Source organism: Oryctolagus cuniculus, chromosome 3 (genome assembly GCF_051225735.1).
Source record: "Oryctolagus cuniculus isolate XC-2025 breed Fujian yellow rabbit chromosome 3, ASM5122573v1, whole genome shotgun sequence".
NCBI lineage: Eukaryota > Metazoa > Chordata > Mammalia > Lagomorpha > Leporidae > Oryctolagus > Oryctolagus cuniculus.
In genome coordinates this window covers 49,825,526-49,850,085 of record NC_142869.1, presented here as the reverse complement: position 1 = coordinate 49,850,085, position 24,560 = coordinate 49,825,526, and the positions used below count along the sequence as shown (strand labels likewise).

The following is a 24,560-nucleotide window of genomic DNA, read 5'->3' as shown; positions in this document are numbered from 1 at the left end:
CTTCAGCCAGATTCGAATGCCTTAAGGGCTGCTTCTGAGGCCAGAGTGCTGTTTAGGACATCTGCCATTCTGTGAGTCTGCTGTGTATCCTGCTTCCCATGTTGGATCGTTTTCTCCCTTTTTTATTCTATCAGTTAGTATTCGCAGACACTAGTCTTCTTTGTGTGATCCTTTTGATTCTTAGTCCTATCATTATGATCAATTATGAACTGAAATTTATCAATTGGACTAGTGAGATGGCATTGGTACATGCCATCTTGATGGGATTGAATTGGAATCCCCTGGCACATTTCTAACTCTACCATTTGGGGCAAGTCAGCTTGAGCATGTCCCAAATTGTACATCTCCTCCCTTTCTTGTTCCCACTCTTATATTTAACAGAGAACACTTTTCAGTTAAATTTAAACACCTAAGAATAATTGTGTGTTAATTACAGAGTTCAACCAATAGTATTAAGTAGAATAAAAAAAATACTAAAAGGGATAAAGTATTAAGTTGTTCATCGACAGTCAGGAGAAGGGCTGATCAAGTCACTGTTGCTCATAGTGTTCATTTCACTTCAACAGGTTTCCTTTTTTGGTGCTTGGTTAGTTGTCACCGATCAGGGAGAACATATGATATTTGTCCCTCTGGGACTGGCTTATTTCACTCAGCATGATGTGTTCCAGATTCCTCCATTTTGTTGCAAAGCAACTATGGAAGTCAGTCTGGAGATTCCTCAGAAACCTAAATATAACGCTACCATACAACCCAGCCATACCACTCCTTGGAATTTACCCAAAGTAAATTAAATTGGCAAACAAAAAATCTGTCTGCACATTAATGCTTATTGCAGCTCAAATCACAATAGCTAAGACCTGGAACCAACCCAAATGCCCATCAACAGTAGACTGGATAAAGAAATTATGGGGGCCGGCGCCACGGCTCACTAGGCTAATCCTCCGCCTTGCTGTGCCGGCACCCCCGGGTTCTAGTCCCGGTCGGGGCGCCGGATTCTGTCCCGGTTGCCCCTCTTCCAGGCCAGCTCTCTGCTGTGGCCCGGGAGTGCAGTGGAGGATGGCCCAAGTCCTTGGGCCCTGCACCCCATGGGAGACCAGGATAAGTACCTGGCTCCTGCCATCGGATCAGCACAGTGCGCTGGCCACGGCAGCCATTGGAGGGTGAACCAACGGCAAAGGAAGACATTTCTCTCTGTCTCTCTCTCTCACTGTCTACTCTGCCTGTCAAAAAAAAAAAAAAAAGAAAAAGAAAGAAAGAAAGAAAAGAAAGAAATTATGGGGCATGTACTCTATAGAATACTATACAGCAGTAAAAAACAATGAAATCCGGTCATTTGCAACAAAATGGAGGAATCTGGAGCCCTACTTTTTAAAAAAAAGATTTATTTTATTTATTTGAAAGGCAGAGTTACAGAGAAAGAGGAAGAGAGATATCTTCCACCCACATCTCTTCCCAAATGGATGGATGTAATGGCAGTGGTCCAGACTGAAGCCAGGAGCCTGGAGCTCCATCTGAGTCTCCCACATGGGTGGCAGGGGCCCAGGCACTTGGGCCATCTTCTGCTACTTTCCCAGGTTCATCAGCAGGGACTGGATCAGAAGTGGACCAGCCAGGACTTGACCAGTGCTCAGGGAGGATGCTGGTGTCACAGATGGTGGCTTAACCCATTGCACCACAATGCCAGCCCCATTGTCTGTACTTGAAGGTAGAGGTCTGTGGCTCCAGGGACTGGTGTTTGATGCAGCAGTTAAATTGCCACTTGGGAGGCTGGTATTGTGGCACAGGAGGTTAAACCTCCACTTCTGACACCAGCCCTGGGAAATATGGGCGCTGGCTTGTGTCCTGGCTGCTCACTTCCGATCCAACCCCGTGCTAATGTGCCTGGGAAAGCAGCAGAAGATGGCCTAAGCGCTTAGACCACTGCATCTACATGGGAGACCTGGAAAAATCTCTGGGCTCCTGGCTTTGACCTGGCCCAGCCCTGGCCATTGTTGTCATTTGGGAAGTGAATCAGCAGATGGAAGATCTTGTTTTCACCCCCAACCCCCTGTGTATGTGTGTGTGTGTGTGTGTGTCTCCTTTTCTTTCTTGTAACTCTGCCTTTCAAATACAAACAAAAAATGTTGCCACCTGGGATGCCAGCATCCCGTTTTGGAGCGCCTACTTTGAATCTGCCACTGCACTTCCAATTCAGCTTCCTGCTGATGCATGTCCTGGGAGGCAGCAGCGGATGATGGCTGAAGTACTTGGGCCCCTGCCACCCATGCGAATGAGTGAGTTCTGGGGTCCTGACTTTGGCTGGGCCCATTCCTGGTTGTTGCCAGCATTTGGGGAGTGAATCAGTGGGTGGGAGGTTTCTCCCCATATATATATAGATATATAGATATATATATAGATATATCTTTCACTGCCTTTTCAATAAAATGGAAAATTGGTTTTAAATTGTAGCTTTCATATAAATACATTTACTTGTACCACTAAGTAGATTTATTTAATTCATTGTATAAAGTTTCATCTGCTTTTTCACATTTTTCTTTTTCAAAGATTTATTTTTATTTATTTGAAAGTCAGAGTTACACAGAAGAGAACCAGAGAGAGAGAGAGAGAGGGAGAGAGAGATGTCTTTCCTCTGCTGGTTCACTCTCCAATTGGCCGCAACGGCCAGAGCTGCGCCGATCCAAAGCCAGGAGCCTCCTCGGAGTCTCCCACATGGGTGCAGGGGCCCAAGGACTTGGGCCATCTTCTGTTGCCTTCCCAGGCTGTAGCAGAGAACTGGATTGTAAGTGGAGCAGCCGGGTCTCGAACCGGCACCCACATGGGAAGTCGGCACTGTAGGACAGGACATTAAACTGCTGCACCACAGCACCGGCCCCCACATTTTTCTTAAAATGAAAAGTAAATAAACAGGAAGTATTTTCTTTTCCTTGCTTATGATGTCTTTTATCCCTAGATTTTACAGAAAAGTTGGTTTCTGTATCACAGTTGTCAAGGTTCCCTTAATCTTACCCTGTAGACATGGAAAATAGTGGTGAGTTTTTAGATGTCCAGGCTGCTGCTTTAATTTTCTTAACACTAAAGCACTAGAACACAACTGTAGTACAAACATTGACAAGACTTTGGATGATTATTACGATTCCTGGAATGTTGCATATCAACGTTTAAGAACAGGAACTCCACAAGCATAGCTGACCTACACAGGTGATGTGACTCACACGGTCCCTTCTTGCGGATTGCCAAGTGCCACTGGTTTCTTTTTGGGAAGTGAGATGGGTTTAACTGATCTTCATTGACACATTTGGATAAAAGTTATTTCAGGGCCCCAGGTTCTAGTCCCGGTCGGGGCGCCAGGTTCTGTCCCGGTTGCTCCTCTTCCAGTCCAGCTCTCTGCTGTGGCCTGGGAATGCAGTGGAGGATGGCCCAAGTGCTTGGGCCCTGCACCCACAAGGGAGACCAGGAGAAGCACCTGGCTCTTGGCTTCGGATCAGCACGATGCGCCGGCCACAGTGCGCCGCGCCAGCCGCAGTGGCCATTGGGGGGTGAACCAATGGAAAAAGGAAGATCTTTCTCTCTCTCTCTCTCTCTCTCTGTCCACTCTGCCTGTCAAAAAAAAAAAAGTAGTAAAAGATTAAAAAAAAGTTATTTCAGAAAAATGATTTTAAGCCTATATCTTCTGAAAAGTGTTGGCAGCTTCAGGCAGAGTGGTTTTTATTATTGTGCCTTCAGTATCAGAGAAAAATTCTTTTACTGCACGCTTTTTTTTTTTTTTTTCCCTTTAGTCGATGCCCTGGGTTATTTGCAGGTGTGGGAAGCCTTTTTTTTGGCAAAGGACCTTTTGGATATTTGCATTGTCATTCACAGGCCATGCAAAATTATCAACTTAAAAATCAGCCTGCTATAGATTTATTGCATTTTGAATCCTGCCTGTGGTTGCCTTAGTAGGGCTGCACCAAAATCATTTTCTTAAAAAAATTTGTTTATTACTTTGCAAGGCAGAGTTATGGAGCTGGCACTGTGGCGTGGCGGGTAAAGCCGCCATCTGCAGTGCCGGCTTCCCAAAGTGCACTGTTTCAAATCCTGGCTGCTCCAATTCCTTTTTTTTTTTTTTTTTTTGACAGGCAGAGTAGACAGTGAGAGACAGAGAGAAAGGTCTTCCTTTGCCATTGGTTCACCCTCCAATGGCTGCTGCGGCCGGTGCACTGCGGCCGGCGCACCATGCTGATCAGATGGCAGGAGCCAGGTACTTATCCTGGTCTCCCATGGGGTGCAGGGCCCAAGGACTTGGGCCATCCTCCACTGCACTCCTGGGCCACAGCAGAGAGCTGAACTGGAAGAGGGGCAACCGGGACAGAATCCGGCGCCCCGACCGGGACTAGAACCCGGTGTGCCGGTGCCGCTAGGTGGAGGATTAGCCTAGTGAGCCGCAGCGCTGGCTTCCAATTCTAATCTAGCTCTCTTCTATGGCCTGGGAAAGCAGTAGAAGATGGCCTAAGCCCTTGGGTCCCTGCACCCATGTGGGAGACCTGGAAGAAGCTGCTGGCTCCTGGCTTGGAATGGGTCCAGTTTTGGCCATTGCAGTCATCTGGGGAGTGAACCAGCAGAAGGAAGAACTCTCTTTCTGCCTCTGCCTCTTCTAACTCTGCCTTTCAAATAAATAAACAGAATTTTTTTTAAAGGCAGAGTTAGGGAGAGAGGGTGAGATAGAGAAAGAGAGAGAGATATCCTCCATTCACTGGTTCTACTCAAATGTCTGCAATGGCTAGAGCTGGGCTTATCTGAAGCCAGGAGCCAGGAGCTTCTTCTGGGTCTCCCATGTCAGTTGCAAGGGCCCAAGCACTTGGATCATCTTCTGCTCTTTTCCCAGGCTGTTAGGAGCTGGATTGGAAGTGGAGCAGCTGGGACTCGAACTGGTACCTATATGGGATGTGAGCATTGCAGGCAGCAGCTTTTCCTGCTACCTATATTTTCCTGTTAACATATAAGCATTGATGTGGCTTCGGGTCTTTGATGATTCATATTTAAGAAGTGATTTCCAAACAATTTGGATTTTACTGTTGAATCTAATTTTGAATAAATTTACTTCTTGGAATGTTTTTGAGTTTTTCCTAGTGTTAATGAAAAATACAGATATCTGAAAAGAAAGTTAGCACCATTTGTAGTAATATAAATGAAAATACTCTTACTGTGTGCTAATGTGTCTGCATTCATAATTATGTTCTATTCAGGCATTATTCAATTCTGAGAAAGCTGGCATCATCTGGGGTATTGCAATTCTTTATCCAGATAAAGCAAATACTTTGAGTTCTATGGAAATTAATTGTGAATGCTACCTTGGTCATCTAAGTCACGTTTCTAATAAAAAAAAAAACCTAGTTGAAATATGATTGAAACATGTATAAGGCCTAGGAAAATTATTTTGATGTTTCTCAGTCATGAGGCACATGATCTATTGTACCCAGTAATAATCATGTTTGTTTAATTATGGGTCTACTTAAGTAAGACTATTCCTGGCAATTAAAAAAAAAAAGATTTATCTATTTGAAAGGCAGAGCGACAGAGCAGAGAGATCTTTCATCTACTGGTTCACTCCCCAAATGGCTGCAACAGCCAGCGCTGGGCCAGGCTGAAGCCAGGAACCAAACACTCCATCCTGGTGTCCTACACGGGTGGCAGGGGCTCAAGACTTGGGCCATCTTCTGCTGCTTTCCATGCACGTTAGTCAGGCGCTGGATCAGAAGCAGAGTAGCTGGGACTCCAGCTGGCACTCTGATATGGAATACTGGCATTGTAAGTGGCAGAGTAACCAGCTGTGTCTTGATGCTGGCTTCCACTACTAATAATTTTCGATTGGGTGCCAGACACTGGGCTTTTACCTGGATATTTTTGTATTCCTATACGCATTCTTGAGCTTTGTTCTGGGACCCAGCTATGTTACTTGGAAATAATGTGATCCTTTGGGTCTTGTTCTTCAGATTACTTAGTTAAGAGCAAAGTTATATTTAGCCTAGGACTAAATATTTCATAAACTAAAGCAAGACCCTTTGGGGTATTCTGCCAGTCCCAGGAAGCCTGAGTTCTCTCCGTCTGTCTGATGTGAACAGGTTCTGTTCCTGGCCCTGGATGCATTTTCTCAACATTGCTTCCAGGTAGTTCTCTCCTTGGGTTTGAGTAACTCATGTATGTACCCCCATTTTTTTAAGATTTATTTATTTATTTGGAACGCAGAGTTACAGAGAGGCAGAAGCAGAAAAGGGGGGGGGGTGTAGTCTTCTATCCATTTGTTCACTCCTCAAATGGTCACAACAGCTGGATCTAGGTTGATCTGAAACCAGGAGCCTGGAGCTTTTTCTGGGTCTTCCATGTGGGTGCAGGGACCCAAGACTTGGGCCATCTTCTCAGGCACATTAGCAGGGAGCTGGATCAGAAGTGGAACAGCCGGGACTTGAACCTGTGCTCATATGGGATGCCAACACTGCAGGTGGAGGCTTTACCTACTATGCCACAGTGCTGGCCACTCATGTATGTGCTTTTTTTTTAAAAAGATTTATTTATTTACTTGAAAGTCCGAGTTACACAAGAGAGAGGAGGAGAGGCAGAGAGAGAGGTCTTCCATCCACTGGTTCATTCCCCAATTGGCTGCAATGGCCGGAGCTGAGCTGATCCAAAACCAGGAGTAAGAAGCTCCTTCTGGGTCTCCCACATGGGTGCAGAGGCCCAAGTGTCTGGGCCATCTTCCTCTGCTTTCCCAGGCCATAGCAGAGAGCTGGATTGGAAGTGTAGCAGCTGGGACCAAACCCATAAGGGATGCCAGCACTGCAGGCAGTGGCTTTACCCGCTATGCCACAGTGCTGGCCCCTCATATATGTGCTTTTGCTGATCTCTGCTGATTGCTTTTCTTTGAAGCTGTTCTTCACCAGTGTTCTTCCCTGGAACTCAGGCGCATCGTCTCTGTGGACTCTGGGCTAGAGTCTTCAACTTGGTGGTTCTCCTCTGGGACCCCTCCAGGCAGTGAGCAGGCTCCGCAAGGGCTTCCATCTCTCAGGAGTCACTGTCCTTGTTGCTGGTGTCTTAAAAAAGCAGTGCCTTATGAAGATTTTGTTTCAGAAAATGCATAGTTGCTGTGTATTGAAGTAATGACCATGGGGGTCATCGTTGTGGTGTAGCGGTAAAGCCACCACCTGCAATGCTGAAATCCCACATAGGCACCAGTTTGTGTACAGCCACTCCGCTTCTCTGATCCAGCTCCTTGCTGATGCTTGGGAAAAGCAATGCAAGATGGCCCAAGTGCATGGGCCCCTGCATACATGTAGGAGACCCAGATGAAGCTCCTGGCTCCTGGTTTTGGCATGGCTCAGCCTGGCTGTTAGGGTCATTTGGGAAGTGAACAGTAGATGGAAGATCTCACTCTCTGTTTTTCCCTCTCCCTCTGTAACTCTGCCTTTCAAAATAAATAAGTCCTTTAAAAAAAAAAAAAGCTAGTTAAAATGGTAAATGTTCTGTTATGTATCTTTTACCACCAAATACATATGTGCAAATTTTTAAAATAAATAATGCTCATTTCAAAACAGAGTAACCTAGGCAGTTGCTGACCAGTCACTCTCAGCCACCCCTCTTCCTCTCCAGGAGTGACGCACGCGGCCATCTGGGCAGCATGCATCTCCTACCTCAGCGCGGCTGTGCCCCCAGAGCTGAGGACGTCTGCACAGGGCATCCTGCAGGGCCTTCACCTGGGCCTGGGGAGAGGCTGCGGTGCCATGATCGGAGGCGTGCTAGTCAACTACTTCGGTAAGAGTGGCCTTCTCTTTTGTCTTTCATGAAAGGCAGATGTTTCAGGAGCGCTTTAGGAAGCACCCAGATTACCCAAGATTGCAGGCGCTCACCTGCAGCCTGGCTGTGCTCTCTCTAGACTGCTGATACTGGTAACTGTTAGCAGTGCACTTGGTTGTTCTATGACTCAGGCCAGCCTGTGGCTGTGCACAATCCTGACAGCTTAGCAAGGGCCTGCACAGATAACCTCAGCAGAGTGAGGCCGGCAGTGAGCACAGGTGCTTTCGGTTTGAAGTCAAGTCCCCTAAGCCTGCTGATAACAGTGTCAAAGGAATGAAAGTTCATTGTGGCTGTTCCATCGGAGACTTCGAACCAAGAAGATCTGAATGCATGCTGGCTTTGGTCACATCACAACGTCCGTGGTAACACAATCTGCCTGCCTTTTCAAATCTCCCTTACTGGGGATAGAGGCGCTGGGGTGCTGATGCAATGGGGTCTTGATGGCCCCATCACCTGTGTAAGGTGCACCCAGGGACACGTGAATCTGTGACAGATTGGAGCCCTGATGTTCCAGCTACAGGTGAATAGGGCCATTGGTTAGTCGCAGGGTAACTGATCTTTCTGAAGAGGAGCACACACTGAACAGTGTTCGGGTGAAAAGGCATGCAGAGACAGTCCTTAATGAATGCGGTTGTTCTACAGCGGATCCACGATGGGTCTGACAGAGCATTGGGAACCCCGACGCCTGCCAGCCCTGCGTGTTTGGCCTGTTGTTGAGGGCTAGTGGCCAGCCGTGTTTCCCTGGCCACTCCACGCTGGGCTTCCCTGGCTTTAGAACACTGGCAGTTGGGACGAGGGCTCTGGGCGTTCCCTGGAGCCCCTCCCTAGAGTGCTCCATTTGTCTCCCCAGGGGCTGCGGCAACCTTCCGAGGGATTGGCATGGCCTGCCTGGTGATCCTCCTGCTCTTTGCCCTGATCCAGTGGCTGGCAGTGCCCGCTGAGGAAGAAGGTAATCAGCCCCCTTCCTTCTCGATGGCTCTGATGTTCAAGCCACAGGAGCTCCACACACGCCCCTCAGAAGCTCAGGGCTGGCACCAGGTGCAACAGGCCCACCTGCTGCCCTTTCTCACTCCTCAGTACAGAGAGGTCACCGACTGTATTGAAAAGTATTGAGTATTTTAAATAGCCGAGGTTTTCTTGTTATTGTTTTTGCTTTACGATACAAGGTACTATATTTTTAAATTTCTCTGATATGCTAAAAGGATATCAAATTTAAGTTACATACTTAGAATGCTACACAGCATTTTAAAAATTTTTTAAAAAAAATTTTGAGAGGCAGATGTCGGGGGAGACAGAGAGGAGGAGAGAGAGAGGGAGATTTCTTACTACCCAAAATGCCCAAGAGCTGAAAATTCAATGTGAGTCTCCCCTGTGGGTGGCAGGGACCCAACTGCGTCAGCCATCCACTGCTGCCTCTCGGCTGTGCGTTAGCAGGAAGCTGGAACGGGAAGCAGAGCCAAGACTCAGGCCCAGGCACTCCAATATGAGGTGTGGGTGTCCCAAATAGTGTCTTAAACCAGTGCACCACATGCATGCCTCTCACAGTAAATCTACTACAAGGAGTAGGGAGTGCTATTAATCTCTGCATCTTTACCTTCATTTTTAACAAACAAGTCTAACCCTAAAATTTGAAGTTTTCCCTGAACCAGGCATGGCCTTTATTTAAAATTGTCATCCAGGGGCTGGTCCTGTGGTATAGTGCAGCGCCGGCATCCCATATGGGCTCCGATTCTATTCCCAGCTGCTCCACTTCCGATCCAGCTCTCTGCTGTGGCCTGGGAAAGCAGTGGAGGATGGCTCAAGTCCTTGGGCCCCTGCACCCGTGTGGGAGACCTGGAAAAAGCTCCTGGCTCCTGATCAGCGCAGCTCCGGCCATTGCAGCCATTTGGGGAGTGAACCAGCAAATGGATTCATTCTCTCTCTCTCTGCCTGTCCTTTTCTGTGTAACTCTGACTTTCAGATAAATAAATGCATCTTTTTAAAAAAAAGTCCTAGAAAAAAAAGAAAATGCTTTAAAAATTGTCATCCAAAAAGGGCCTTTTTCGGCTCTTTGGTTATGGGGGTTATAAAGTTTAACCTAGTGGCAAAGATGCTGGTTAAGACACCTGTGTTGGGCCAGTGCCGCGGCTCAATAGGCTAATCCTCCACCTGTGGCGCCGGCACTCCCAGGTTCTAGTCCCGGTTGTGGTGCCGGATTCTGTCCCGGTTGCCCCTCTTCCAGTCCAGCTCTCTGCTATGGCCCGGGAGTGCAGTGGAGGATGCCTGCACCCGAATGGGAGACCAGGAGAAGCACCTGGCTCCTGGCTTCAGATCAGCACAGTGTGCCGGCTGCAGCGCGCTGGCCGCAGTGACCACTGGGGGGGGCGAACCAACAGAAAAGGAAGACCTTTCTTTCTGTCTCTCTCTCTCACTGTCCACTCTGCCTGTCAAAAACAAACAAAAACAAAACAAACAAACAAAAACTTATGTTGCACATCCAGTACCTGGATTTGAAACCTGGCTTTTGGTCCTCACTCTAGCTTCCTGCTAATGCAGACCCTAGCAGACTTGAGGTGTTCATTTAAGTAATTGGGTTCCATCCACCAGCAAGGGAGACCTGCACTAAGTTTAGGCATTTGGGGAGTGAAGCAGTAGTTGAGGACTCTCTTTCTCTACCTCTCTCTCTGCCTCTCGAATGAATGAATGAGGTTCTGTTAGATACAACATGTTGATGAGAACAGGTTGAAACAACTATTTAATACAAAAGGCCAGCCAGTAGGATGAACACATTTGTGTTCAGCCTGTCCCAGCATAGCGCTTGCCGTCTTTGCCTTTCCTATCCTTTGAGGACTACTGGCCCTAGATGCTTCTGTTATGGGAAAAACTTGCTTGTTGCAAAAATCCCAGAGACCAGATTTTAACCCCAACAAGTTACTCAGAAGGAAAGACCAAGACTGGCTTTTCTCAGTAATATTCTTTGATCATCTTAATTGGATCATGTCTCTTACACAGCTTCCATTTACACCTTCTCCACTATGTGGCTTTTCCTGTTTTGATGCTTGTCTTTAAACTTGCAATCCTATAAATGGGCTTAAGGCCACACTCACCATAACCTTGGCTGCACAGATGTTCTTTGCAAGCTCAGTGAAAAATAGATTTCTTAAGTAAATATAAGTTAATGTCTGTTAAGTGTTATAAGAGACCTTGAAAGGTAAACATAACATTTGTTTACTCAACACTTGGACCAAGTAAAGAACTCTGGTAAACAGCTGTTTATTACTGTTGCCAAGCATACTAGAATGGGCTTATGGGCTGGTTGGTTTATTTATTTTGCATTTTTAAACCTTTGCTTATATAGCTAGGAAATTCCAAAAAATTCCTTAAACATTGTTTCCTTTCCAGACAAGACCATGTTGGCAGAGAGGATTCCTGTTCCTTCCAGTCCTGTTCCCATAGCAACCATCGACCTGGTACAACAACAGACGGAAGATGTCGTGCCGCGCCTGGAGCCCAGACTTCCGCCCAAGAAAACCAAGCACCAGGAAGAACAGGAGGACGTGAACAAACCAGCCTGGGGGGTCAGCTCTTCTCCCTGGGTGACCTTTGTCTATGCGCTCTACCAGATCAAAGAGATGATGCAACTCACAAGAGACAGCCGGGCGTCTGAGATACAGCCGTTGCAGGTGAAGTCCCTGTGCCAGGCCGGCGCTGTCACCTGTCAGTGAAGACCTACTGTGTGGGCTCGTTTGTTTTAATTATCCATTTTTCCTTCAACAAGAGTTACTGAAAGCCCATCGGGGAAATAGACACACACCAAAAAAAAAAAAAAAAAAAAAAGGGCTCGGTACTTTGCCATAACGGTAGTACAGAGGTGTATATTTCCCACAGGGGGAAGAGTCTGCCCCTTATGGAGATCAGGGAGGCTTCCCAGAGGAGACAGTTCTGCCTGAAAGAAAGAAAACACACAAGTCTGCACTGAGCTTGTCTGTTTCTTTGAAATTTCAGTTGGTGGATACTGGTTACAGCGACAATGTATGCTTCTTGCCTTTGGGGACCACTGTTTATCAATCCCTGTAATTCTAAAAATGTTAGTGGGGGCATTATAAATAACTTGGCCAGCATAGCTACTTGTTGGGCCACTGTATGCACCTGATAGGGCACCTGACTCAGCGGAAGGATGCCTTTGCAGGAGGCCTCACCTAAAACCAAAAGGTGTGATTTTTCTTGTCCCTAGAGCAGGGGTGGGGAACCTTTTTTCTGCCAAGGGCCATTTGGATAGTTTTAACATCATCTGCAGGCCATGCACAATTATCAACTTGAAAATTAGCCTGCTGTAGATTTATTGGATTTTGTGTCCCACCTGCTGTAGCCCTGGGACCCCATGATTTCAGACATTCCCCACCCCTGCCCTAGAGGAATGGCCCCATAAAATGGTGCCACATAACTAAAGCTGTAGCCTGACTCTGGAAGACAAGTGGAACAGCGCGGCCAAGTAACAAATCCACTTCCCCCTTTCTATATTAATCACTCCCTTTTAGTTCATGAGTCATGGTCAAATCTATATTTAGGATAGCTTCAAAGGATAAGGGGAAAAAGGGGAAAGGACCAAAAAATCAAGTTATTTGGGTAATTTCCCTTTCATTAGGTTTTATTTGACTTTGTAAATTAACACAGAATCTTTATCAGTGGAACCCAATCTCATTCATCACCGGTAACCATGTGTGCCAGTTCCTTCATGGTCCTATTTATCTGTCAAGAAAATGAAGTTCGAGCCAGGCCTCCGAGTGGGTGCAGGCAGAGGCGTCAGTGCCTTTGGCGGGGGCCGGGGGGTGGGGGAGAGGATGGCGCCTGCGGCCTGAGCCGCGGGGTTTCTCCCTCTCTCCCTCTCGGTGCCTCCTCGCCCTCACCTGTCAGGCCAGCATGGCATGATACTGCTTTTTCTCTTACAGTAAAATCAGGAAAACCAGGCGGGTTTCATGTATTCTCATGAACAAGACACCAGACCAAGATTTTTGTTTTGTTTACATTTTAGAATCTAGTAACTTTTATTTTTTCGGGGGGGAGGGTGGAAGGGGATGCTCAGCTGTTGAAGGCGATGGAGGAAACCCCATGTGTTTAAAAGACATTTCCTGCCTTGCAAAGCCAACGTGGCATTTTATGGGGAGTGCAGCAGGTGAGGGCCTGTTGACATTGCCTTTTTACAGGTGTTCTGTGTCAGTTAACTTCCAGTCTATGTTCTGGAATCCCAGATACACATTAGGGCTCCTAATTACAGCCCCCTGCTTTCCTGGCTGGGTCCCCAAGGCTGCAAACCCCCTCGCTTCCTTACTGTGAACGCAGTGTCTTCCGGCTCTTGGCTCAAGCTGTGGCCTTGGCGAGTGGCCGCCTGGCTGGGGGTGCTCGGTACATATTTGCTGATGTCAGTTGTCTAATCAGGAGTGAGCGGCATTTTGGTGATAATGTTCCTTTATCCACAAGATACGCCTGCTTATAGTGTTTGTGTTTTCCATGCGGCTCTGGCAGTTGCACATAGGAAAGGAGATGAAAGGTAAGACGTTCTGTCCTTATTCCTCCACTACCTGGTCCCTGGAGTGGGCCCTTCAGGACGATCTCCCCCCCGTGTCCTGTGTCTTATTTGAAAACATACGAACGGGTGGATTTCTTGGCGGTCACTGACGGTGGGGTATCTCGTGCTTATTTCCATCCAGGGGACCAGTGAGAATCGGGAAAACTCTCCAGCGAGTGGAGCCCAGCCAGCCCCAAGGGAGACTCCCGCTGACCCAGCTAGAAACCAGCCTCCGCCTGATGCAGCAGCAGCTCAGACACAGACCAGCCCTGCTCTCCCCAGTGTGGACCTGCGTACGGCGGAGGGCAAGGAGCCGCAGACTCAGCCTGCCCCGGGGGGACAGTGAGGGCCCCGCTCCTCCCCGCACCCTGCATGGAACGGGGCTCCAAGGCCAGGCCCCCAGCCCAGCACATGCCTCCCGCGGCAGACCTTCCACATTCACTAAACTCCTTAACGCGGAAGCCCGGCCCACGTACTGGCAGGAAAGGCAGATTCCTCTGGCCCGCAGGGGCACGGAGGCCGGCGGGTGTCTAAGGGCTGCAGTTCTTTGGCTGGGTGGGCGCCCCTCCCCAGGTCTCTGAGAGTGGAAGCCAGCAGCCACATCATGGGGGGGACGCGCGCGCATGGGGCAGGGGCAGTGCTCATAGAATTTCCCTCTTCTGATTATTTACTGATTCGGTTCTTAATGCAAACTGGGAAGAAACAGTATGCATCTGTCATTTTGTTTTTCTTGAAGAGAACCATTTAAAAAAAAAAAGTATAAGACATTTTAAAAATAACCAGATAAAAGTTACATAAAACATATGCTTTTGTTTGAGAAAAAAAGCAGCTGCAATTTCATCAGAGACTGCGTATCTCTAGCAAATGTATTTTTATATATGTCTGATATGTATTGAAAAGTCCATTCTTCGAGCAGCAGAAGCTGTTACTGACTACTGCAAGCTTAGCTGAGCTTTATAATGCCTTTTGTTTTAAATGGGCTGTGAAATGACCAGAAACGAGGGAGTATTTAAAAAAACAAAACAAAACAACACCAACCCACTCAGTATCCTGTGGCTTGACAGGCAAGGGTTTACTACACGTGCTGATGCTGTAAATAGCTCTGTCACTATTTGCTATTTATAGTGATCTGGGTGATAATTAGTTGATGGGGCAAAACATATGGCTGAATTCCCAAGGGTTCCTTTATTGAAGCAGTACTATTTAGAATTAACAGTGTAAGATTTAAGTGCCTGGGGGAGGGACACAGTTTTTAAAAATGCTATGATGGGTCCGTTTGGTTTGGTTTTTGATGAGGTGGTACATAGGAAGACAGGAAGGGGCGTTAGGACCAGAAAGTACTTTCCAGAAATCTCAGCATGGTCTTTGCCAAGAAGACACAGTCAGACACTGGACAGTTCAGATACAGGAATGCAGCTGTGCAGGTTACAAGTACAGTTAGAACAATGCTGGGTGCGCCGTGAAGACAGCTTGCTGCTAAAACTGAAAGCTGGGGTAGACAGGAAGCCTGGGGAAGCGCTGTGGAAGTGCACTGTGGCTTTAGCTGAATGGAGACCGTGCATGTGTGTAGACTAACTGTGGACGAGCGCAGGGCAGAAAGCAAAGAACAGGAGCTGGGAAGGGCCCCTCCCTTTACCCTGTGACCCTGGTCACACAGGATCTGAGTAGAGGGAGGGCTTCTCCATGACACCCTGGTTCTGTCCAAGGCTGTACCTGGGAGAAGACACCCTCCACCAGGATGTCTCGCTTCACCACAAACCACAGCTTAAGAAGTAGATGAAAGAAGCAGAATTAAGCAAATAGTTATTTTTGCACTTGAACTGAAACGTACTGTACTGTAAATTATCATGACTCATTTTAAGTGACCTTTGAAATCAGATATATTTATTATGCTTGTGTAATTATGGAAACAGAGGAATGGGTGACAGGCTGACCCTCACCTGTGAATGTACAGTATGTGGATTTGGGAATCTGACTTCCGGAAGTCATACGCTTACATTGTATCTTGTGTTTACAGTTCTGATTTATTCCTTTGAAAAGCCTGCTGTTTTGGAAATGCACACTTGACATGTTGAAATAAAAGTACCATTTTTAAATATTTCTTAAATGATTAAGATGTGACCAAATAAATAAAAGTCCTTTACTCTATAATGAAAGAGACTAGAAGCCTGCCTTTCTTATGAAACCCTGAGTGCCAGAGTGCAGCGAGGAATGCAGGAACTCCCAGCCTTCCTGGCTGACACTTTTCTGAGTTCGTGAACTTTGTGACTTTTTTTTTCCTGTCCAGACAATACCATATGCTGCTTTTAAAAACATTAAAATAGGGGTTTATGCTACGCTCTGGTGTAGTGGGCTAAGTAAGCATCTGCCTGTGACACGGGCATCCCATATGGGCACCGGTTTGAGTTCCAGCTGTTTCTCTTCTGATTCAGATCCATGCTAATGGCCTGGGAAAGCAGTGGAAGATGGCCCAAGTGCTTGGGCCCCTGCACCCAAGTGGGAGACCCAGAGGAAGCTCCTGGTTCCTAACTTCAGATCGGCCAAGCTCTGGCTGTTGTGGCCATCTGGTGAGTGAGCCAGTGGATGGAAGATCTCTCTTTGTGTCTCCATCTCTCTCTGTAACTCTGCCTCTCAAATAAATAAATTAATTAAAAAAAAAACCATTAAAGTGAATTCAAATTAAATTTTGAGAATGTTCCAGCCCCTCTTGAGACCCCTGGATATACCCTGTGACTGTCAGTCGCCCCGAGTGCCAACTTTGTGGACCTGGAAGTCTGTTGTTAATTATTAAAGTATCAGTAATTTATCAGATAGCCATCCTCCAGTAGGCAGAAAGCCTCATGAAAAGTCTAAAACTGTAGGAAGTCGCTGCTTCCTGGCTTCCAGTCTTGCCTGGGGCCACAGGATGCCAACAGTTGGTGAGAAACTGCCCCAGGACTGGCAGATCATATCATATGCATGGCTGTCACGTGCTTACTGCGTGCTGATGAGATGATCCTGTCCTTACAAAGACTGTGGTACACGTCACCATCCCGTTCTCAATAAGAGGATTTTGAAGCTGACAGTCTCGGTCAGGGAGGCAAGGTCACAAAGGCAGGATTCACCCACAGATCCTTGAGATGCCAAAGCCCTGGTCCTCTTAGCACTGTCCCTGACCCCAGGGGGCCACCCTGCTTCCACTGTGGTAGAGCAGGCCACAAAGCAGCGCTGGCCTGAACCATCTCCATACGTGTTTGAGGCGCCTGTGTGGGCCTGTGTCCACTGAGAACTTCTAAATATTCCCAGATACCCAGCACCTTCCAACTCCAGATGCTCTGTTAAGTGTGAGAGCATCAGACACTTCACACTCGAGGTGAGTCGGATGGTTTGACAGCTCTGTAGAGAAACCCCGGAGTTGGGGGAGAGGACTCTGGGAAGGCAGCCAACACACGTGGCTGGGCTTTGCGAGGCTGTGGCCCAGAACTCACTGGGAAGGTAGGGAGTTCCCTGCAGAGTGTGGCAGCCATGAGCCTCAGGTGGTGGTCAAGCACTTGGCGTGGCCAGTGCTGTCTGAGGACGAAGCTTTGTGATTTCAAGGAGCCACCTGTGGGTTCATGGCTACTGGAATGGACAGCCCAAGTACAGAGGGAGCGATCCCCTCTGGGAACTCTCTGGACCTCTTTCCTCATCTATAGGGCAAGAGGTTGGACCCTAAGATTGTGTTAGGCTATGGCGATGACAGCATGCTTCTGATACAGCTGCCTGTAGTGAAGAAAAAAGTGGTTTCCGAGCCACAGGGGCTTCAAGAATGCCTGGCCGAAGGATTCCAACAAGTGGGCAGCTGGCAGAGAAGCTGGCATCTGCATGGGGGCAGAATAAAGGAGCGAAAGAGAAGGGACAGGGCAGTGGTTCTGAAGCCGGAAAGTAATCTATGGCAGGACAAGCTGTGGCTAACAGGAAGGAAAGTACTGGAAACGATGTCTAGGATGAGGACCAAGTCCAGGTGGGCCTGACTCTCACGCAGTGTATCCAGGACCACCTGCCCCACTGGGGCTCCAGGATGACCCTGGATCTTAGATGGCAACCCAGAGGTCTTCTACTGCCAGGGTTAGGAGTACGGGCTTGGGATCACACCGTGTGGATTCGAGTCCAGCACAAATACACATAACTTCTCTAAAACTGAGATTTACAATTCCTGCTGTCCGAGTTGGTTTTGATCCTGAATGAGATACTTGACACATAATGCACTTGTCATAAATATTGCCATTATGTTGCCTGGCAAACAGCTGCGGCTGGGGAGAATGCTGTCTCGTTTCTCCATTCAGGGCCCAGCTCTTTGTATTTTGTTGCTATTTAAAACTATGATCATATTTCATTCTCCTAAACTACAGTGCCATGATAAATATTTTTATCTATACCTAGTAAGTGATAAAGTATTCAGGTGCAACATGCATTGTAAACATTAAGTGGCCAAAGATAATGAGTTAAAAGATAAAATTATGGGCCAGTGTTGTAGTACGGTGGGTTAAGCTACCATCTGTGATGTCGATGAGGACTGGTTCAATTCCCAGCTGCTCCACTTCTGACAAGCTCCTTGCTAATGTGCCTGGGAAAGCAGGAGAAGATGGCCCAGGTACTTGGACCCCTGCCAGCCATGTGGGAGCCCCAGAGGGAATTCCTAGATCCTGGCTTCAGCTTGGCCCAGCCCCAGCTGTTGCAGCCATTTGGGGAGTGAACCAGTGGACAGAAGACTGGTGCTACTCAAAGCATGGCTGTGGGGCCGGCGCCGTGGCTCACTAGGCTAATCCTCCGCCTAGCGGCGCCAGCACACCGGGTTCTAGTCCCGGTCGGGGCGCCGGATTCTGTCCTGGTTGCCCCTCTTCCAGGCCAGCCCTCTGCTGTGGCCAGGGAGTGCAGTGGAGGATGGCCCAGGTGCTTGGGCCCTGTACCCCATGGGAGACCAGGAAAAGCACCTGGCTCCTGGCTCCTGCCATCGGATCGGCGCGGTGCGCCGGCCACAGCGCGCCGGCTGCGGCGGCCATTGGAGGGTGAACCAACGGCAAAGGAAGACCTTTCTCTCTCTGTCTCTCTCTCACTGTCCACTCTGCCTGTCAAAAAAAAAAAAAAACAAAACAAAACAAAACAAAAAAAACAAAGCATGGCTGTGGGCTGGTGATGTCTGCAGATGGTTGCTGGTGTGTGACAAAGTAAGATTAAGCATTAGAACAATGTGTGGCCATTTTACACTGAATGGCATCCTGGCATGTGATCCTTCTGCTCATGTGCTACCCATCTTTTAAAGATTCTCATTTTTTTTGTTTTTAAAGATTTTATTTCTTTACCTGAGAGGCAGAGTTACAGACAGAGCAAGAGAGAAAGGTCTTCCATCCACTGGTTCACTTCCCAAATGGCCACAACAGCCAGAGCTGGGCCGATCTGAAGCCAGGAGCCAGGAGCTTCTTCTGGGTCTCCCACACTGGTGAAGGGACCCAAGGGCTTGGGCCATCTTCTACTGCCTTCCCAGGCCATAGCAGAGAACTGGATCAGAAGTGGAGCAGCCAGGACTAGAACCAGTGCCCATATGGGATTCCAGCGCCCAGGCAGAGGCTTGGCCCACTATGCCACAGCGCCAGCCCCAAAACTCTCTAGTTTTTCTAATACACTTTCAGAATTTCTCACAAATGTATTACTTGTGATGAACCGGGGTAGAAGGTGGCGTATCACTGCAGTTTGTTTCTGACTCTGTGGACACAGTCTTCAGTGCACAGAGCTCTAAGGCACATGTGATTGAAGAACCAGAACAGACGACAGACACAGTCACCTCTTGTCACCATGGGACTGCTTCCATGACTAGCTTTTCTAAAGACAGCAAGAAAGGAGTGAAAAGAGCATGGGCACTGGAAGTAGACATACTGGGGCTCAAATTCTGATTCTACCCCCTTGGCTCTTTACGTGTGCTTCAGGAACCTACACTTACTGTCTCTCTTTCCTCAGCTAATAAACTGGGTGGGTGGGGGGCACTAAAACAGCACAGAGTGGTTCTGAGATTCAAATGAAGAGGCACTGAAGGTCCCTATTAGAGTGTCTGTATTAACGTTTTCATTACTACGACAAAATACCTGAGGCAAGCTACTTATGAAGCAAATGAGGTTCAGACTAGCTCTTGGTTTTGGAGGTTCACAGTCCAAGAGCAGGTGGCTGCACTGGTTCAACATCTGTTGATGGTGTTCTTGCAGGCAGAGTCCCGAGATGTGTAGAGCATCACAGTGCGTGTCTGTCTCTGTGGTCTCATAAAGTCAACTGGATTTAATCTTGGAGGTTCCAACCTAACAGCCCAACACAACCCAATCACAAGGTCCCAACTTCAGACACCATATCCACCCCTAAGGACCAAACATATAACACGTTGGCCTGGGGAACGCTCAACATCCAAATGAATATCCACACTGCCGTAGTGCCTGGCTGGTCTCCAATTAAGGGCAGTATTCTTACCCTTTCGCCTTTTCATTATTGCCTTTTTTGGGAAAAGGGACCACATCTAAAACACAAATAGACCCCCCCCCCATTTTAAAAATAATCTACAGAGCTATTACCCTACTGAATGCATTTTCCAAGACTTATCCTAGTAAATATATACTCATCCCAAGTCTCTTTGGTGACCTCTTAAGGTATCATTTGGTGATCATGGCAAAAATACGCAAATTTACCTTAAAAAGACAACTTGAATCCTAGGATCGAGAGAGAGTGAACATTTTAACATCTCTCAGGGAAAGAGTGCCTGTGAGAAGGGAATGGGATATTAGCCAACAACCAAAGAGTAGATTAGCATCAGCGCCACGTCACCTCTGCATCACTACAGGCTTCTTCGTTCATTATGTAGTCTATGCACAAGGTTGTGTCTCCAGTTAGACAAAGAAAAAAAAAAAGCAAAGCTGATGTAAAAAGTGTCCTTCTCTGGGGCAGGTGCTTGGCACAATGGCTGAGATACCACTTGGGACCCCTACTTCCCACACTGGAGTGCCTGGGTTCTGATTCTGACTCTGCTCCTGATTCCAGCTTCCTGATAATGCAGGAGATGGCAGATGACTCAAGTAATTGGACCCCTGCCACCCATGTGGGAGACGTGGATGGGGTTCTGGGCTCCTGGCTTCAGCTTGGCCCAGCCTCAGCTATGCAGGCATTTTGGAAGTCAGCCAGCAGATGGGAGCTCTCTGTCTCTCTGCCTTTTAAATAAAATAATTTTTAAAAAATGTTTTAAATGTATGTCTCTAATTCTGGGGAATAACTATGTAAGAGCCCATTTCCTGACATCATTACAGGGCCTTGAGTCATCCAGATAGATTACATATATTGATGTAATCTATCATCTATTCCAAACCTCTAAAAATATGAAATCTCTTACATTTCCAGAATTTTTAAAGTCATAAAAATTGCAATATTGTCCTAAGTGTCACAGGGACACTCCCCTGTAATTCAGCTCTAAATATCACTGGCAAATTATACAACTAATCACAAAGTGCTTTTTTGTGATATGTGAAATGTGTTTTAGAAACTCTTTTCAAATACCATTTGAAAGGTCTGACTGTTTAAGCCTGGCCACCTACACTACTTCTCACCCCCACATCTGGTGTCAGAGTCCCACCAGCAAGCAATAGTGAGCTTTCGTGAGGCGCCTGGCGCAGGCAGCAACACAGCAGAGCTGTGGGGCTCCATCAAGCACACCTAGGCCAGCAGGGAGCCCAAAGCCACTGCGCCCGCCTCTGAACAGCAGACCCTGCACAGCCACACACACCTGCAAAGAAAGGCCTTTAGACAGGGAGGAGGGGGGCATGAAAAGGGAGGGAGGAGGTGAGGGAAGAAGAGAGAAAGAAGGGAGGAAGGGAAGGAGGCAAAAACCTCTTAGCATCATCTGTACACTGCTTGTTGGAGATGAGAATTGTGATTGGCGCTAAGAAACCCCAAAATCAAATCGAAACAACATAAAAACACCAAAAATATCACAGGTAATACTGTTCATGGTTTAGTAGTTCTCAGTACTCACGGGACAGGATCTGACAAATCTGTGATTTCTTCTAGAAACAAACAGGAGAAACACTACCCTGGAAGATTGTTTTCTTCCTGTAGCTGCTGTTCTGTGATGGTCACACCAGCTCCTCAGGCCTCTTGGAGCTGCTTGGAGCTGCTGCCTTCCGTGGGCCCTGGCTCGGGGCCGGCCGTGGTGAACTGCCATGGACGTCCCTCGGCAACTCTGGCGGGCAGGTCACATACCCTGCTGCTCCACAAACTGCCTCCTGGGAGGTGAACTTGGGCAGCACAGGCATCCATACATTTATAATGTGTCACCAACAAATAGGATACAAAATAAAAATCACATAAAACAACGTCAGCACTTCTGTTTATGCTTGTGAAATAATTCTCATCCTAAATCTGAATGGAAGATATGTTCTTGGTTTTTTTTTTTTAAGTCCAAGTCTATGTAAAGGTACAGATTGAATTAGTAAATGTTGCCCAAAAAGGCAGAGCTCCTAACATCAAAAAGTGTATGGTAAAAACAGATCTGCACATATACTGCTTCAAAGAGGAAATATCACTTGAAAATCGATCTGGAAAGTTCCAAACAGGCAGCTGCACCTTTATTAGAGAAATTCTACTAAATTTGGCTCAGGAAAGCAACAGCACCGACATTCTTCACATGCTCCGTCCCCGCAACCTTCCTCCCAGTACAAGGGGACTTCTCAGTCTTTGTGGTCTCATCACAGCAAGAAATCTCGAGTCTCAGTCTCACCGAGAATCGATGTAGCAACACCGTAACCCTTAGGTTCGGTTTGCCAGGCTCCAATTCTTCCCTCTGATCTATACTTTGGCCTCCTTCCCCCAGCCTCAAGGTTTACACTTCGACAAAAAGATCTGCTCTCTGTAAAGAAGATCACGATCTGTTTGGTAGGGAATTATCACAAACCTAGATAAGTAAACAATTACTTAAAATGCTCGAGTCAATTCAAAATGTCTTAAGAGGTTAAATGCCTTCAATTTCAACACACATTCACACAGAGGAAATAGCTACAATTTCTATTCTTTAGGTATACATGAAAAAGTCATATCAAAGCTTTAAAATATAATCTTAAGAAATATTTCTCTTTACCCCAGTTATTAAATGGTATTAGCCACTATTAGAAAACAAAAAAGTTGTCCACATTCTGAGACTCAAGGCTGCAGGCCCTCAGCTTGCACTGAGAGTGCTCTTCTCACCCTGAGCCACACACAGGCCATGTGAGGGCTGGGGTTCATTCAGTGCTGCCTCTACAAGGCTTTGTGGTCGTACACCAGTCACGCAAGTTCCCCAAACCTCAATGCTACCTTCATTAGCGTTTAACAAACATGTTCCCAGGTATCTTATCCTCAGGAAAAAGGGTTCTTTGGTCAAATGAGCTCAGAAGCCATGTACAACAATGTCTTCCCTTTAGGAGATTACCATGTGCATTAGCATCCTTGAAGGCTCTGAGAAGCTCTGCAGGACATCTGTTAAACTCTGTCGGTCAAGGTTGACATTGCTGACCGTACTCAGTGGTAGTCTATGGTCCGGCGTTGTCTCAGGTCTTCTGCAGCACCGATGGTGATGAAAGGCGGAAAGAATAACGCAGTCTTGACGCAGGCACAGAGGATGAAGAGAGTGCAAATGCCCTGGGGTTGACAAGGCACGTGTTTGTGCTTCCTGGCCCCCTGAACATGATTCCCTTGTTCCACGCAAGGAAAGCAGCAACAACGGACACAGAATCTTGGAGCCCGCCCACTGGGCAGTAGGTAGCAGCATTCCTCCGCACGACAAGTGGTCTTCAATGCAGATCTTCTCCACTGTGGCTCATTACTCCCCACAACAGGTGCTTTCGCCACTGTTCCCCTAACAGTTCTACCCAACTTTAACAGGAGCTCTGCCTTTACTCACTGCCTTGAGCAGAATGAAGTCAACTCAAGGGCAGGCTGTCAGTCCTCGGGTTAAAGAGCTGCTCTTCCAAGAAGGCACCCCCAAGGCCATACTGCTCCTCGTGCAGACTGATTTCTTCAGGTGACAAGTGGCTTGCTCCCAGAACAAACTCTGCAAATCTAACACATGGTGGGGCGGGGGAGGGGGAGTTTGGTTACTTCAAATACAGTTAGTGGCCTCCCAGGAAGGTGTATTTGGAAGACAACATTTTCCCTTGCTACTTAGCCCCTTTAATTAAATTTGACTTTGCAAGAGGGGATGGCATTTGCACACTAAGGGTAAACACGGGGAACGGCTTAGGTGATCTTAGACACAGCTATTATTCAGGACAGGGGAGAGAAGCAGACAGACGTGAGCATGCAGTGCAGCCACACATTCCCACTCCCGTTTTCTAGTTCCTTTCTCCTCCATTGTGTATCACCTGAATTTCTTGTTATCTTAGTGTCAGATACTTTGGTCCCTGCAATTTTTAAATTGGTGGCATTGCTATGTGAATAAAGCTATGAAGACGGGAAAGCAGTAGGCAAAGATGCGGGGGCAGGCGTGTCTTCATGGGTGAACGCTGAAGATGATTTTCCACGCGTGCCATCCTTCCTCCTTCCCACGTGGAAGTTATCTCTGTGGCCTTCCTGATGAAGCGTCAGACTAACGGCAATCCTGACACCAGCAGCTCTGCGCTCAAGGTCAGAGCACGGAAGCAAAGCACCTCTGACAACTTCCACATCACCCGCCCAGCCCGGGCAGGGAGAGGCCTGTTTCTAAGCCCAAGTGCCTGCACCAAACCATCACGCTATTCACAAGCGTACCGTCAGCCAGGCTCCGGCCGGAACTGCTAAGGGGGGCTTACTTTTTCGGAGCCTGCAGCCTGGAAATGGCCAGCCACGAGGGGAAGTCGGCTCTGCGGCAGGCTCGGCGCAGCTCCTCCAGGGCGCTGGTGGTCTCGGCCTCCGCTTGTTCCCTGTACTCATCTTCAGTAAGGTAGCGAACCGCCAGCTTTTTAGATGGACACCACTGCTTCATTTTCCTGAAATGTAGGGCACTTGGTTACTAGATTCTTGCCCAATCTAATCCTTAAGATTTACAAAAATGTGTTTCTTAGACAGTAGTATTTCCTAATTTGCTTTATATTATACCTACATGTTTTTATTGCTATCATGACTTTAGTACAGAGAACAGGTGGTCTGGGGTCTAACAATCCACTTCCCGGACCACCAAAAATCATTCCTGAAG

General features: G+C 47.5%; 2 protein-coding genes across 13 annotated transcripts in view; one reads left to right on the top strand and one right to left on the bottom strand.

The window, feature by feature from the left end:
* The window catches only part of MFSD6 (major facilitator superfamily domain containing 6), an 89,395-nt gene extending 73,870 nt beyond the window's left edge, over positions 1-15,525 (top strand). For 4 of the 6 annotated variants that reach the window (XM_051848350.3, XM_051848352.3, XM_051848353.3 and 1 more), the window contains 4 exons: positions 7,621-7,782; positions 8,675-8,773; positions 11,206-11,486; positions 13,512-15,525. In XM_051848350.3, coding sequence (XP_051704310.2) covers positions 7,621-7,782; positions 8,675-8,773; positions 11,206-11,486; positions 13,512-13,715 — 746 coding nt within the window. In that variant the 3' untranslated portion in view covers positions 13,716-15,525. Of the gene's footprint in view, positions 1-7,620; positions 7,783-8,674; positions 8,774-11,205; positions 11,487-13,281; positions 13,352-13,511 lie in introns of all 6 variants that reach the window. The other 2 variants (XM_051848355.3, XM_070070460.2) reach the window with 2 other exon arrangements.
* Positions 15,526-21,952: 6,427 nt separating this feature from the next.
* Positions 21,953-24,560, bottom strand: part of NEMP2 (nuclear envelope integral membrane protein 2) — a 29,487-nt gene continuing 26,879 nt past the window's right edge. For all 7 annotated transcript variants that reach the window (XR_016232024.1, XM_089330177.1, XM_089330178.1 and 4 more), the window contains 2 exons: positions 24,178-24,354; positions 21,953-23,449 (listed from right to left, as the gene is read on the bottom strand). Coding sequence is in view for 6 of the 7 variants with exons in the window: in XM_089330177.1 (XP_089186303.1) it covers positions 23,311-23,449; positions 24,178-24,354 (316 nt within the window). In the remaining variant the exon portion in view is untranslated. The remainder of the gene's footprint in view (positions 23,450-24,177; positions 24,355-24,560) is intronic.